Source organism: Triticum urartu, chromosome 3A (genome assembly GCF_056163025.1).
Source record: "Triticum urartu cultivar PI428250 chromosome 3A, HENAU_Tu73, whole genome shotgun sequence".
In the NCBI taxonomy this organism is placed as follows: domain Eukaryota; kingdom Viridiplantae; phylum Streptophyta; class Magnoliopsida; order Poales; family Poaceae; genus Triticum; species Triticum urartu.
This window is the reverse complement of record NC_141875.1, coordinates 420,531,517-420,547,547: the sequence shown is the minus strand read 5'-3', so window position 1 is coordinate 420,547,547 and position 16,031 is coordinate 420,531,517. Positions and strand designations below refer to the sequence as shown.

The following is a 16,031-nucleotide window of genomic DNA, read 5'->3' as shown; positions in this document are numbered from 1 at the left end:
TGCGTGCTTTCGTTCATTTTCTGATTAATTTTATTTCCGTCCCAGGCAAGTAGCGGTGCGGCGCACGAGAAAAAACATGTCGCTAGAGACTGCAAAACAGATACCTTGTAAACGGCTCACCCTCGAGGCTGCCACGCGGGCCCGAAAAAGTCAGCCCACCTGTCATACCCCATAACAGCCATGACGGCGTCGCGGCAGCATGACACGCAGCCCGAGACGTGGTAACTCCATCCGGTTCCCGAAACACGCGGCCCCATGCTTCGCGACCGCGAGGCTAAACCCCCGAAACCCCGCCGTCCGATCAAAATCCGACGCCCCAGCGTCGCCTTGCCCCTCCGCCTTAAACCACACCAGGCCCCTTCGTCCTCGCCAGTCGCCCCCATCCCTCTCAGACCAAACGAACGAAACAGGCGGAGCGCAACGCCTCCTTCGCTAAATACGACTCACGAGTCTTCCACAGTCCCCAGCTCTCCTCAACTGCTTCGCTTCTAATCGCTCGCTCCCTCGCTCGCCATGCTCTCTGCGGCCGCGGCCGCCCCGAAACCCTAGGCCGAGCGCCGATGGGCTCCCTCGACAGCGCCGCCGGGTCGGGGAGCTACAAGCGCGCGGCGGCGCCGGCCCCGGTGCCGCGCACCCCGGCGGGCGGCGGGGGCGCGGCGCGGAGGCCGGGCGTGAGATCCAGGCTCGCGCGGTTCGTGCTCGTCGACAAGGTGGACTTCCTTCAGTGGATCGGCACCGGCGCCGCCTTCTTCTTCGTCACCATTCTCGTGTACACCTTCCTCCCCGGATCGCTCGTCGTCGAGAACCCGACGATGCTGCTCCCTTCGCGACGCGCCAGCGGGGGACGGGGGCGGGGCGGGACCGAAGCCGTGCTGCCTCGCGGCCTCGGCGGGCTGGAGACCGGCGAGGGCCTCACGTTCGAGCCCACGAGGCTGCGGGACAAGTGGGCGAGGGAGCGGAGTCAGGATGCTCAGAGCTTGGCGGAGCTCGGGAGACCCGTCAAGAGGGTCGGGGCCCGGAAGCCGCGCCTCGCCTTGGTGAGTTGTTGAGCTGGGCTGGGCGGTGTTTGAGTTCTGTTTTCTCGCGATTCTGGCTCTGATTTTTTTTCATTGCACTTCGTTTAGGTGTTTGGGGATCTCTCTCCCGACGCAATCCAGCTTCAGATGATCAGCGTCGCCTCGGTGCTGGAGGCGATGGGCTACGAAATGAAGGTGCGTGGCTCAACTGCTTTCTTCTGAATACCGGAACGCGTCTTGCCGTGTCTTTATTGTTTCCTTCATTAGTTGGTTTGCTTCCACAAGTGATATTCCTTGATGGTATACACAGCAAGTTCAGATTCCGTATCTGATGTACTATTCGTAATGCAACTAATCTCTTAGTTCTGATTTCGACGTTCACACTTCCTAGTATAGCAGTTCCACGAGAGGTAGCATGAGGTATCACTGTCAGTACCTCCTACTTTCGGAGGTGGCAACAATCAAATCTGATTTATGCAGTGCAAGTCTTAGTGATATTTTGTTAGACTAATGGAGTATATAACGCGTATATGTATCCTAATTATCCCTATGTGCGTTATGGTATGCTTGAACGATGGTTGGTGTTCCCCCCTGAACCCTCCTTCTACCTTTGCGCTCTTTCAGCAAGTTTGATATTTTGATCACTGCTAGTTCATGAGCACTTAGGGATGAAATAGGATCTTTGTTGAAATAAAATCTGTACTATATGCACGGATTATTCATTTCTATTGTTTTGTCTTCTTTGTATGGTTCATGATCATTATGTTGCAGAAACTTTTGCATGTGCATAGGTTCTAAAGTGCTGTGTTAAGTTTATGGGCCGAAGAGTCGAGTCTTTTCGCCGGGGTGCGATGCATAGACTAGTGGACCATGCTTGCTACAAATACCACATTAGACCCTGCTTGGAATCGGTGTAAGCTTATAGACCCGGATTTAATTTACAGGTGTATATTACCGGTTGCAGCGTGATTTCCGCCTGGAATAAACACGATGGCTGGAGGTCTGTATCGGTTACGGGGGTATTTAGGAGCCAATCAACAATCCAAGTGGGGCCTTACTAGTTGACTACACTGCAAAATTTGGAGTGGGAGCCAGAAATACATGGCCACTTTCTGAATCAGCACAACATCTTGCTATCAGTATTAGGTTATCAGAGGCAGGGAGCTAGGTTGATACTTTGAGCTTACTAGGAAGTACATCTCTTTTGGAGTGGTCTCGGTCTAACATGAGCTCAGTCTTATAGCGGGTTGCACAATTAGTCGAGCCACTAGTTGTCCTTGACGAGTCACGTCTAGTCAACAAGTTGGTTGTCTAGTCCAACTATTCAAGTTGAGATGTCTAGCCAAAACCCAAGTACCGAGGCATAGATTACTTGAATCACTCTTATCATCGTGTGTATCTATGGTCTTCTGCACAAAACTTGAACTGCACAAGTACCCAAACCAAAATGGATGCACATGATTGAAATGTCATAAACTCCCTGTCTGTATGTTGCTATTAATCCGCTTTGCAAATTTTCAATGCAGGTTTTCTCATTTGAGGATGGCCCATGTAGTAGTATTTGGAGTACTATTGGCATACCAGTTGAGATCTTACCTGTGGACACAAAGTTACTCACTTCTATAGATTGGCTAGAGTAAGTTTTAAAGTATATCTTGCCAGTTCTTTGCTTATATTACTTACTGCATATTGCCTCATAATGTAGCATTTTTAACTTGAAAATAGTATGTAGCCTCAGCCTCACATCCTAATCATTTCCTCACCAGGTTTATTTGTATTTCTGCAGCTATGATGGCATGCTTGTAAACTCAATTGAAGCAAGGCCAGTATTTTCAAGGTAGTTATGAAACAAGGACTGTGACTACATATTTCAGATTATTCTAAGGTGTTTGCACAAAGTCAGGTGTTTAATTTTGACCACTTCCAAATGTTTACTCAAAGTTAATGTGTCTTGCTGCAGTCTTTTGCAGGAGCCTTTCAAATCCGTACCTGTCATTTGGACTGTGCAAGAGACTTCCCTCGCTCATTGTATTAGGGAATATAAGTCTAGTGGAATGACTCAAATCCTAGGTGGTTGGCAAGAAGTCTTTAGCAGGGCAAATGTTATAGTTTTTCCCAACTACATATTGCCGGTATTTAAGCTATTCTCATACTACTAAATTTGACGAATTAATAATGTTTGCATTTTTATGTAGATCCCCCAGCCTGACATAAGATTATTTTATTATATTCATTTCCTGCAGGTGATGTATGCTGCATTTGATTCTGGTAACTATTTCGTGATTCCAGGTTCTCCTGCACCAGCATTTCAAGCTGATAGATTCATTGCGAAAAATTATGACAAAGATGTGAGAATCAGCCTGAGTTTAGGTCCAAGAGATTTTGTAATTGCTATGGTTGGTAGTCAGTTTTCATATGATGGGCTTTTGATGGAAGAGGCACTTGTCTTGCAAGCAGTAGGACCTCTTTTACAGCAGTATCCTTCTGAGAATAGCACACAGACTGAACTGAAAGTGAGAATCTTGACAGGAAACCAAACTGATAAGCATAGGATAGCTCTTGAGGTTAGGATGTACAACCATGCTGTCTTTCATCGTTTGAATTCACTATTTAGAGGCCATAAACCTTTAAATTGCATCTAACTGCTTGGTATTGCTCTAATAATCATAGGCCATTGCTTTAAATGTTGGCTTCTCAAGAGGTGCAGTGGAGCATGTTGCTGTTGAAGATACTGACAATCTCCTTGCTATAGCTAACCTTGTCATATACTGTTCTTGCCTTGATGAGCAATCCTTCCCCGGTGTGCTAGTTGAAGCTATGATTCTTGAGAAGCTGGTTATAGCTCCGGACCTTGGAATGATCACAAAATATGTATGCTCATGATGTCTCAAATTTTATTGGCATTGCATTTATCAACACAATACCTTACCATTGCACATCTTATCATAAGCTAACACTGTTTTCTTGATGGCTTAGATTGATGATGGGATAAATGGACTCCTTTTTCCAAGAAAGAATATCGCCATGTTAAGCCAAGTCCTACTGCAAGTGGTATCAAATGGGGAACTATCCGATCTAGGGAAAAATATTGCATCAGTTGGTAAAGCCCGTGCGAAGGATCTGATGGCTTCTGAAACCATTGAAGGCTATGCTGTACTATTGGAAAATGTTATCAAGTTTCCTTCCGAAACACTGACCCCGTTAAGTGCTGGGGAGATACCTTTGCCTTTGAAACAAGAGTGGAAATGGCATCTATTTGAGGATGTGAAGAACTTATACAATGTGAATGAAAGTTTGGCTGACTGCAAGATGCTCCAGAAAATGGATTGGCACAGGAACAGAAAGGATGACCCTCACAGTATTACACCAAAGATTGATGAAACGTTCTCTGCTATTGCATGGAAGGAAGAAAGAGCAAATGGTATTATGAGCGCCAAAATGAAATTGGAAGAAGAGTATGTAAGTATTGACGTAAATTTGATATTTAACAGATCACTTTTCATCGTTTTAACAATGCATGCTAAGTAATTTGATTGGATTGTTATGCAGTTGAAGGAGAGGAGTGACCAACCTCATGGAACATGGGAGGAAGTGTATAGAAATGTCAAAAGGGTGGATAGGATGAAAAATGAATTGCATGAAAGAGATGAAAAGGAGCTTGAACGGACAGGTCAGCCACTCTGTATATACGAACCCTTCTATGGGGAGGGAACTTGGCCCTTTCTGCATCAAAGCTCTCTGTATCGTGGAATTGGCCTGGTAAGCTGTTTTCACCTCTTAGCAGTAACCAAGTTATTCAGAATGTTAAATGGTCAGCCTGAATGCTCCAAATGTACACATTTAAAAACCATCTCTGATGTTATAAACCATGAGATCTAAAATCTGTAGCTGACCTTCTATAAATGTCATATTCCTTGTACCATGGCTGGTTGTACATGTTAAATGGGGAGTGTGACAGTGTGAACACAACTTTTGATGGAACTAAGATTTGCATTGCTTCCTGCATACAACTAATGCAAACTCATCTAGGTGTTAACATATATAACTGCCATGTATACCATTGAGTCAGATTTGGATTGCTAAGATTTAGTCACTTGAGGAGATATCTGATCGAACTAAACTTAATCCAACAACCCATGTGGTGACTGGTGACTTTACATATAGATGCAAATATGTGTATATTATTTATTTCTTCTTCCACTAAAATAAATAAATACGTATTTCTTCTTTGTTTTAAATTATTTTTTATCACTGAATTAATACTAATGGAAACGGATGTTGGTATGTGGCTAGCCAGAATATATTTGGCTACTCTTAAGAAATATTTCAATGGCTTAAATTGATCACATGAAGTTTGTTTTCCATTAGTCTTCAAAAGGTCGAAGATTCGGAGCAGATGACATTGATGCTTCTTCTCGTCTCCCGCTGCTCAACAGTGGGTACTACAGAGATATCCTTGGCGAATTTGGAGCTTTCTTTGCTCTGGCTAACAGAATTGACCGGATACACAAGAATTCTTGGATAGGATTTCAATCCTGGAGGGTGACTGCAAGAAAGGTAAAATGATTTTTGTTTTGATATCAAAGAGGTCTTTGTATTTTGGTTATTTTTATTTTGGGGTACCACTGATTCTCAATGAATATGATAGATATAAGAATGATTTGGGCATTATTCTTTGTACAGAACCTGTGCATTGGATGTCACTGCCTAATATGTTGTCAAGCTGTAGATATGAATTTTCCTTTTGATGATGCAATGTAGATTAGTTATCCAGGTCATGCATAATTGTTAGCATCCTATTTATATTTACCATCCCATTTCCTAAGCAGGCGAACTTGTCAAAAAATGCTGAATCTGCAATGTTGGAAGCTATTCAAACTCAAAAGCATGGAGATGCCTTCTACTTTTGGGTTCGTATGGACCAAGATCCAAGAAATCATGCTAATCAAGATTTCTGGTCCCTCTGTGATGCGATTAATGCTGGGAACTGCAGGTCATCTATTTAACCATGTTTCATAGGTTGCACTGTTGCATGTTGTTTTGCAAATGTTCTAGTTTTAACAGATATTGTATTGGATTGGGCAATAAGTTGTTCTAAAAACATGTTACCAACCATCATTTCTTACAGAGTACTCCCTCCGTAAAGAAACATAAGAGTGCTTAGATCATTGAAGTAGTGATCTAAATGCTCTTATATTTCTTTACAGAGGAAGTAACATTTTAGAGAATCTTACTGCCCTTTCTGGCCTACCATGTTTACAGAACTAAAGTTGCTATTTCACGAACTGTTTAAAGTAGAATTTTTGGCTGTGGTGCCAAACTGAACTGCTTTGTTTTACAACAAACTAATTTTCTTCATAGTTCTGTCCTGAAGGTTAGCTGTTTTGGAGGCTTTTCAAAGGATGTATGGCTTGCAGCTTGATGGAGATTTGAATTCTCTGCCACGTATGCCTAATGATGGAGACACGTGGTCTGTGATGCAAAGTTGGGTTATGCCTACGAGATCATTCCTGGAATTTGTAATGTTCTCAAGGTAACATTTTTTTTGAAGTATTATTATAGCCAAACCATACAGCTAGTACTTTTTTTAACTGTAGATATGGAAATCCTGGTGCACTGGCTAGTTGGTCGTTGCCTTGTATATGCATTTCAAGTGATCTACTACCGTGAGCATAAAAAAGTACTCCTGCATATACACAGGCTGTAAAAAAGTGATCTACTACTGTTAAGAATTTCATAGCCTGTGTATATACTGTCTCCAATAACGCCCAGCGATGGTTAAAGTAGTATGTGTGTATTTCTTACTGTTTAAGTATATAGCCTTGTTGTTGCATGTACTGACATTGGGCTAAGGTCCAAAGAGGACTTGGTTTGTTTTAAGTCCTGCGTTATATGGTTCAAATTCTTTTATATATATACTCGGTTGGTGTTTTACAGAGATGCTGTTTTATAGGATGTTTGTAGATGCGCTGGATGCACAGATGTACGACAAGCATCATCAAACTGGGCATTGCATCTTGAGTCTCCACAGGGTGAGCGCCTCTATCACCTAGTATTAGACAATATAGTTAATACCCTTCCTAGTCCTGTCACAGTGATATACTGATATAGAACATTCGAACACTTCTGGCTGGAACAAAAGAACAGCTGATCACTTTTACAGGAAATGAAATCTGACCTATATGTTTGTGATATATGATAGTTATGCTATTTCCACCTCGAAAACCTGTGACCGTTGCTCTCTTGTTGATATGTACATGCACAGGACAAGCACTGCTACTCTGGTGTTCTCGAGTTGATTGTAAACGTTTGGGCGTTCCACAGTGCACGGCGGATGGTGTATGTAAACCCAGAGACTGGTGCAATGCAGGAGCAGCATCCGCTGGAGGGCAGGAGAGGTCAGATGTCAATCCAGTGGCTCTCCTACGCTACTCTGAAGAGCATGGACGAAGACTTGGCAGAAGAGGCTGATGCGGACCACCCCGACAGAAGGTGGCTCTGGCCACAAACTGGCGAAGTTGTGTGGCAAGGTCTGTACGAGCGGGAGAGGACCATGCGGCAGCAGGAGAAGGAGCGAAGGAAGCAACAGACCAAAGACAAGATCCAGAGAATGAAGAAGAGGGCTCGGCAAAAAACCATAGGGAGGTATATAAAGCCACCGTCAGATGATGCCGGTCGCTTAAACGACACAAGGACGGACATTTGATTGAGTAGCGCTTAACCACATACTTAGGGCAGTTATTCATTCTTCAGGAAATTTTGTTCATTCTTTGTTTTCTGCTAATTTCCTAACTGGTTGCTCCCAAGTGGGTGTGATTATTTTTGTCCAGTTTTGCCCTGTAACATAACTAGGCCATCGAGTTGCGATCGTAGGTGTAAATTTGGCTTTGCGATGGAGCTTCTGTTGACCCCGTTCACGTTCTCCTTCGTAGCCACGGTAACTGATTCTCTTGGAACATTGTACTGAGCGTCTTCCTATGCTGACCGTACTGTGCATTGCCTTTACTCTTGAGTTAACTGCATATCATCTCCTTTTCCTTGTCGGGGATCATTCATGTTGCGTGTTGGTTCAGGAAGAACCAGTGCACTAGAGGTTTCGTTTGACACTGGTGCAGGACGCCTATATGGAATTTCTGGAGGAAACCACCACCTGGAAGTCAGATTCCCAGGGTCGTTGGTGTTAGGCTCAAACATCTAACCCTTTGCATACTCCAAGTCTAACTCTAGCCCAATAATTCGACACAATTGTAACATTTGGTACCCTGGCTATCTTGTGCCTGGCCACAAGCTTCCCTGGAACCTGCCTCACATCTCCTCTTTTTTAGCGAAACTCCCGAGCTTTATTGATCAATGATAACATATTTTACATAGCCCGGGCCTCCAAAAGCCATACATGGCGGTCTGGTACTAAATCTAGAGAGTTTCTAGCATTTGATATATGGGCATCAACATTCATCTCTTGACGTTCATGGTACTAAATCTAGAGTTTCATTCTTATTCTACTACTCTGAACAAGTGTTTTCATTTAGCTCAAAGTATGTCCTTTTCCTCTCACTTAGGGGAACAAGGTGGCACACAAGTTTGCTAGGAATTCCTATGATTCTACTCCCTCTGTTTCGAATTACTTGTCGCATGTATGGATGTTTCGAATTACTTGACGCATGTATGGATGTATCTAGATGTATTTTAGTTCTAGATACATCCATTTCTATGACGAGTAATTCGGAATGGAGGAAGTAATGCTGTAGTTTCTTGGGAGGCTGATCCTTCGTAGATTATCCTAGTTGAACTTGTTAGTGATGTAACAAGTATTTGATTTGAATAGTGTGCCACAGGTTCCAGAAAAAAATCTAGAGAGATTCTAGCAATGATATGTGCATCAACATTCATCTCTTGACGTTCATGGTACTAAATCTAGAGAGTTTCTAGCAATGATATGTGCATCAACATTCATCTCTTGACGTTCATGGTACTAAATCTAGAGAGTTTCTAGCAATGATAATATGCATCAACATTCATCTCTTGACGCGACTGAGAATTATCTGATGGCTCACAAAAAAAAGAGAATTATCTGATGAATAATCGATAACCAAATAACCCTCATCCGACCAATATAGGACAGACTTCTACCCAGTACCCACCAAAAAATATCGTACTACATGCTGCACTATTACCAGAAACACAAAGGAAAGCAAACAGCGAAGAGACGACATCCAAGTAGGAACTGTGAAATAGTATCAGATTACACAAATTGTAATAAACACAAAGCAAGGGCAGTTTGACGACATTAATTAATTAATTACAATAACAGAGAAGCCCACAACGCTCTCCCTTATTTATTCTACACGGAGGATATATGTCCTACCACTTCCAAACAACTAGGACAACAATTGGTGAAATGTTGAACTTCATCCCGCCACAGCATTAGCTCTGGAAACAGATCAAAACTTGAAGCAACCAATTCTTGATGAGAATGTCCGCCCACTCACATCCACGCCATCATGACAGAGGCCCCGTTCTCCGAGTTACCAACAGGGCCTGTGTGGTTTCCGCCGCGAGAAAGCAGCGCCAGCAGCCCGCCGCCATGCACCCTGCCCTCCGGCAATGGAGGCTCCGACTGCATCGAAACAGGATCAACCTTCACTGCCGCAGCAACTTCCATCTCGTCGGGTTTAACATCTGTGGCGAAGTGGTGGATCACAGGGCCTAATGTACCACCACCATGAACACAGTGGTCCTGGACTAGAGCGGTGTGAGCTGAACAGAGGCCAGTCTTGCTGCGAGCAAATTTATCACACTGCTCTGTGCCAATACCGAAGCTCGAGTCCGGCAGGCCCCATGAGCAGCGCTTGCCTCCCCCGTGCGCCTTGCAGAAATCAGTGCTCCCCTGCGCACTCTTCACACAGCCGTCGAACCTGCATCTCTTGCCACCACCATGGCGCACACAGTACTCCGTCCGCCCTCTAGCACTCTTAGTGCAATCGGAAATAGCGCACCTCTTCCCACCACCATGCGCAACACAGTACTGCGTCCCGCCATGCACACTCTTCGGGCACACTCCACCACCCTCAAATAAGCAGCGCTTGCCTCCTCCGTGGCCCTTGCAGTAAGGGGTGCTGCCTTCAGCTCCTTTGGTACAGCTCAAGAAAGTGCAGCGCTTGCCTCCACCATGCGCCTTGCAGAACTTTGTGCTTCCCTGTGCACCCTTTGCACATTCTGGAAACTGGCATCGCCTCCCACCCCCATGAGAGATGCAGAGGCCAGAATGACCTTCTGCGCTCTTGGTGCACTTCTCCTGCTGACACCTTTTTCCACCTCCATGCCTGATGCATAAGCCAGATCTTCCTCGGGCAGCACGGGAGCAGCCATCATTACTGCACCGGCGGCCACCGCCATGGGCAATGCAGTGGTCGGTGCGCCCTTCAGCGCTCTTTGTACATCCAAGAAACTCACATCTCCTCCCTCCACCATGGGCCTTGCAATATATGGTCCTTCCTTCAGCACCCTTCTGGCAACCAGGTTTCTGGCATCGCCTGCCACCACCATGGGCTATGCAATGCCCTGATGCACCTCTTGCCCCTTTCCCACATCCAGGGAACTGGCAGGTTTTAGTGTTAAGATTGCGCTGCTGAGGGTTAGTTACCACCGAAGTAGAGGCAACCGAGCTCTTCACACTTGCTGGCATAGTTGACGATATGACTGGCGAAGCTAAAGCACCATTCTCTTGTCTGGGTATCTTCGAAAATGGAAAGGCATATGTTGCTTCAGACGCATATGATGATGAAACCACAGAGTGCTCAAAACCCCAACTAGACGGTGCTGACCCATTCCCTATAATGGCTGGTAATGAATAGGTCACTGGTATGTCCAAGCCATCATGAATATTTGGTGACACCATATTTGTACAAGTGACAGCAGATTCAGGTGAGCCAGTGGATAAACTCAACTGAAGATCCAGTTTAGGAGATTTGGCCACCAAAGCAGCAGAGGATTTCCTTTGGAAGTGTGCAACATCATTGCCAAGGGAAAGCTCAAAATTCAAGCTAAGATCAACAGATGACTCCTCATCAGCCTCCTTTAGCGAGCATGGAGACATTGCACAAGCTGTGGCAGAGCTTACTTTGCTATTGTCAGATGAACTTGGTGAACGGCCTAAACCCAGAGTGAGTAATGCATCCCCAGTACCTTCTGCTCCCGCCATAGTACCCCACTTCCTTTTCAGGGCTTTTGTGTTAGTGAATGAAAAGCTGGAGTATGATGTGGAATCAAGTGTATCTCTATGCTGAGCAGTATGTTCAACTGAACTCTGGTAATGAGAAGTGTTCACCGAGTTGATTCTATCACCAAATCCAAGGCCATGAGAAGTTTTGTCCATTCCAATTCGGAAACATCAACCAATTAGTAAATGAAAAGAACCACCAGTTGACTGACTTCCTGGTATCATAACTTTATTTATGAACTTCTACTAGGTTAGAAAACTCAGAACAGCTTGCAACCCCCGCTAACAAAGCCAGATACATCATCACGATCCATTTCTCGCCAGTATGTATGGGGTGAGTGGGATGAAGTTTTGAACTGACCCTCAGTTTCTACTTAGAAACTTCCACAGTTCAGGCCAAACAGAAGGTGATGATCCTGCTGATTAGCAAAAAAATATGAGATGAGAATCTAGGAAGTCTCAACTACAAAGCTCATGCAGCAAAAGTAAAAAGAGATCCATAAAAGGCTACTTAACATTAAAGGGTCATAAAAATTGCATACAAAGGGAAAAGGAGACCACAACCAGGAGCAGCTATCTACTAAAAGGAGAGCACAGTCATGACATGTCCACTTCTGTCATGATCAACAGATCTTAGAATTGTCGGTGTCTTTATAATTCAAAACAAAATTATGTTGGTTTACCCTAATGCTAAATCTTTCAACTCGTAAATTTAACAGACTCTGTTTATAATTTTGTAGTGACTTCAATAGTTAGCTTTCATAATCATATTCTCCCAAGATATTAGTACCTCCGTCCCAAATTACCTCTCTTAGATTTGTCTAGATATGGATGTATCTAACACTAAAACGTGTCTAGATACATCTGTATCTAGACAAATGTAAGACAAGTAATTCAGGACGGAGGGAGTATAAGATTATAACATTGCATAACATTGTTTTGAGATGAGTCTATATCTATCGTTTTTATTTGTTGATCTGTAAGTGCCTACACAGATCAAAGATCAGAAAGATTGATTACACATGTACTATATCAGTTGAGGGGACAACAAATCTCAGACCCTATAGATGGCAGGTGTAATTCAATATCGCAGTTCCAACTGTGTTAAACATTTGTCATCTGTTGTTTATTTGAATACCAGCACTACATTATCTTATAACAAGTAATGAAGTTGAACAGCATGACGCCTTTTGCTCTGAACAGGAATACATGCTTCCTGTTAATTCTTTCATAAGAAACAGAACGTGCAGTTACATCTTTGATTTACATAAGATGACCAACAACAAGTACACTTCATAAGGTGCAGTAGCAAGAAAAATGTCGGTATGTAGGACCTTAAAATAAAGATATCAAAGATGATGAATTATACCCAGTATGGCAGCACTCTCGCGGAGCCCAAGTGAGTTGAAAACACAGGAGTGAAATCAGTGGTCCCTGCAAAAATAACGTAGTCTTGTTAAAATTTATGGTGGATAAGAGATTGTAGATCATGCTAAATACATGTTTCACTTATCTATTTTTAGTGCACATCAGAAGGAAAATGTTAAAGTTGCTGACACTGTAGCCCACATATTATAGCTAAATTATGCCATGTTCCTTTTGCAAAACACATTATAGGAAGTACCAACCACAGGGTTATCAGAATAACACCAACTTCATGGAGATCCTATTCACTTACTACTAGCTCATCCCTTCTACAGTATTTTTTAAGTCCAGTATGTATTACTTGCCAGGAGATGATTGTATGACCAGTTTCTCGAAAAGAAGGAAAAAGGTAGCCTTCACTCAGTCTCACAACTAAAAGAGTTATAGTAAGGTCTTCAATTCTTCATATGCTTAGCGCACACATCAGATTCTTGTGCATGCCCTTACAAGTTGGGACAACCTAAAACTAGACGCCGCCTCAATCATATTGCATAACCAAACTTTGCCACAAGTATGGCACTTCGTGTATGGCTCTTATTTGTCTCACTACCACAACTATGGGATGCTGCACTTCCTTAGCATCCTGCCAGGCTGATAAAACGACGCTTCTGCCAAACATTGCAAAAGGTATGGTGACCAATTTCTTTGCGACAAGCCAAACCACAGTTGTTGGCAGTCTGGCAGTAGTTAGCCTAGATTTAACATTGTTGCATTTTTTTCGTCATAGGATTAGTGCCAGTGCTTTTGGAGGGGCCTCCAATCAATAAATATGCGACGATCCCATCAGCTATGATTTGCTTTTCAGATCAAACATTGACATCAATAGGTAATTACTCGTGAGACAGCCAGCCTTGTTATCCATGGCAACTGGCCGAGTCTTAATTCCCAAAACCTCGACGCCAACCCAAACCGTGCAATTGGACAATATTATGACAGGTTTTCACTAAGTTCGTGAGGAAACGCCAGTGAGTGTCTACCTTTTTTTACTACGCTTGAGAAATGATTTTTTCCCCGAAAAGTTGAGAAATGGAAATGTATAATACCCCTGAAGGGAGAAAACAGAGCAATCGATCACTTTGCTAAGCGTAAGACATTCATTATTATAACTCTAATTCTGTAGTTTTCTTCCCCGCAAAAAAAAACTCTAATTCTGTAATTAGCATTCGCAAGAATCTAAAGTTCTGTACATCAACCCAGCCATAATTTAACGAAGCAGGAACAGTGACAGGTGATACAAAGATCCACTGAAATGATCTTCCGTGTCCGTCATCGAATTAACAAGGGCAACCGAAACAGAGAAGACAAATCTGAGGAATGGCCCACGAAAAACTAGAAATCGGGAGCCATAATCTGCAACGACCTGGTATGAGAAAAAGGAGTAAAGAAACAAATTCCGGCGGCGGCCGTTTGTATCACCAGATTGCTCACCCCGAACAGAAAGCACCAAAAAAGGGGGCGCAAAAGGCTGCATGCTAAAGGAAAGGAAAGGAAAGGAAAGCGCGCATAAATGAAAGCCGCCAAAGATTTCTCATCTCAGAGGAAAACCAACAAACAGGCCTGCCATGACTTTGTCTGCACATCACACAATCACAAGAACCATGAAAAGAAGAAACACGCACGCAGTCAGAGATGGAGATATCTAGAAGAAAAAAAACAGGTTTCAGAGAGCCGTGAATCTGGCACGAATCGGCGCAAAACCAAGGGCGGAAAGCGGGCAGGAAATCCCGGCGCGCATCGGCGACGATAACAGACGCGAGCACGGGCATCCCGGCAACGACGGTGAAGGCAAACGACATACATAGATATACATATGGAAGCAGGTAGGGAGGGCGAGGAGAATCCGGCAGCCGACGCACCTTGGGTGTGGGTGGAGGATGAGGAGGAAGCGGGCGATCCGATCGACTGGGTCGCGAGGGGTGGCTAGGGTTTTGAGTCAGTTGCGCGAGCGCGAGAGACCCGGCGGCCGCGGCGAACAGCGGCCAGCAGACCAGATTTGTAGGGAGGGAAGGAAGGAGGGGAGTTGAGCGGGGTTGAAGGAAATCTCAGCGGAGAAAAACCGAGGACGCAGGCGGGCAGGGGGTGCTATAAAACAGAGAAGGGAGTGGGGCGGGGCGCCACAGGTAAATCGCTGTGGCCACCCCGTGAGGTGAGGTGATGAGGGCGAGCGGAATTGGAAAGCGGGCAAAAGGCAATGCACTCGTGCCTCCCCCTTTCCACCTGGTTTGGCATCTTGTCCAGGTACGACCGCTTCTCTTCTTTTGCTTGCTTCTACTCCCACCGCTACCACTTTTTTACTACTAGTACAAACATTCATCTTAAATTGGCATCTGCAAATACTCCTTCAGTCTCAAAATTCTTGTCTTAGATTCGTCTAGATACGGATATATCTAATACTAAAACGTGACTTGATATATTCGTATTTAGACAAATCTAACACAAAATTTTTAGGACGGAGGGACTACAACAGTAGTAGTATAAGATGTTTTATTTATCTTTAATCAAATTTAATCAAATGTATGTAGACACATTTTAGCGTGTTTGTTCATTCATTTTAGTCGTACTGGAGCGAACAAAACAGGCCGTGTCGACACAAGAGCATTTTCACTACTATGGAAAATGATGGAAAGCAAAATCCACAATCGATCGGTCCGCATGTAGTGTATATTAAAATATCCAAAACATCTTGCATTTACTAGTACTACTAGTAAAATTTCAGGACTCAAAAATGTTTTTTTAGTTGGCAAAGGGCATCATTAGGGATGCATTTTGCGGTGTGCTAAATGAATAGGATATAGTACTTGATATATTTGTTGTTTCCGATCATAGTACAATAATTCTAATATTTATATAATTTTCAAATTATTGGGCTGATTGATCACATGGTTGTACCAAACATATTAAAATGGAGGTGCACATTTCGAATGAGCTGGTTCCTTCATTATCTTTGGTTTGGAAAGGTTCAAGTGGTGTTTATTTATAGGATTTAGCTACAAATCTGACGTCGGGTTTTTAAATATGGTAAATTTGACGCCCGAAATGACAAATTATGTTGTCGCGAGCATCACAATTTTTTTTAGCAAGCATGAAGAATCCTTGTCATGCTCTTTTCTTTTTGCTACGATGTTTAGCAAGGTTGTTGAAGAAAAATTGCCATGCTCGCAATAACGTAATTTGTCGTATCGAGCGTTAGATTTCACATGGTTAAAAATCTGACGTCGGGTTTTTAATCTTCTTGGATTATAAGCAATTTTAAGGTTTAGATGATGTCATAGATCGATCTTTAAATAAAATGATGAGAGAGGGAGAATGCCACATGGTTACAAAAATACTACTGTACGCGAATTTACGTACGGCTTGTCATTAATCGGGCT

At 43.6% G+C, this 16,031-nt stretch overlaps 2 protein-coding genes across 3 annotated transcripts; one reads left to right on the top strand and one right to left on the bottom strand.

The window, feature by feature from the left end:
• The first annotated feature begins 357 nt into the window (after positions 1-357).
• Positions 358-8,021, top strand: LOC125544151 (glycosyl transferase family 1 protein). Its single transcript, XM_048707734.2, has 14 exons — positions 358-1,037; positions 1,125-1,211; positions 2,543-2,652; positions 2,803-2,853; positions 2,977-3,148; positions 3,260-3,580; positions 3,687-3,887; positions 3,993-4,475; positions 4,566-4,775; positions 5,385-5,573; positions 5,846-6,009; positions 6,391-6,549; positions 6,970-7,048; positions 7,282-8,021. The coding sequence occupies exons 1-14, from the start codon at positions 561-563 to the stop codon at positions 7,720-7,722; spliced, it is 3,144 nt and encodes a 1,047-aa protein (XP_048563691.1). The 5' UTR covers positions 358-560; the 3' UTR covers positions 7,723-8,021.
• A 1,195-nt stretch (positions 8,022-9,216) lies between these two features.
• LOC125544152 (uncharacterized) lies at positions 9,217-14,779 on the bottom strand. 2 transcript variants are annotated; one of them, XM_048707735.2, is made up of 3 exons: positions 14,517-14,779; positions 12,605-12,669; positions 9,217-11,654 (listed from the first exon to the last, which is right to left on the bottom strand). In XM_048707735.2, exon 3 carries the CDS (start codon positions 11,389-11,391, stop codon positions 9,502-9,504), a length of 1,890 nt encoding a protein of 629 aa, XP_048563692.2. In that variant the 5' UTR covers positions 11,392-11,654; positions 12,605-12,669; positions 14,517-14,779; the 3' UTR covers positions 9,217-9,501. The 2 variants fall into 2 exon arrangements, with proteins under 2 accessions (XP_048563692.2, XP_048563693.2); XM_048707736.2 differs by having other exon boundaries at positions 9,217-11,651.
• Positions 14,780-16,031: the final 1,252 nt, after the last annotated feature.

Coding starts and splice junctions, on each gene's coding strand:
- LOC125544151 (XM_048707734.2), top strand. CDS start 561: ATGGGCTCCCTCGACAGCGCCGCCGGGTCGGGGAGCTACAAGCGCGCG. Junction 1,212..2,542: donor CGATGGGCTACGAAATGAAG/GTGCGTGGCTCA, acceptor TTTTCAATGCAG/GTTTTCTCATTTGAGGATGG. Junction 3,888..3,992: donor TTGGAATGATCACAAAATAT/GTATGCTCATGA, acceptor TTGATGGCTTAG/ATTGATGATGGGATAAATGG.
- LOC125544152 (XM_048707735.2), bottom strand. CDS start 11,391: ATGGACAAAACTTCTCATGGCCTTGGATTTGGTGATAGAATCAACTCG.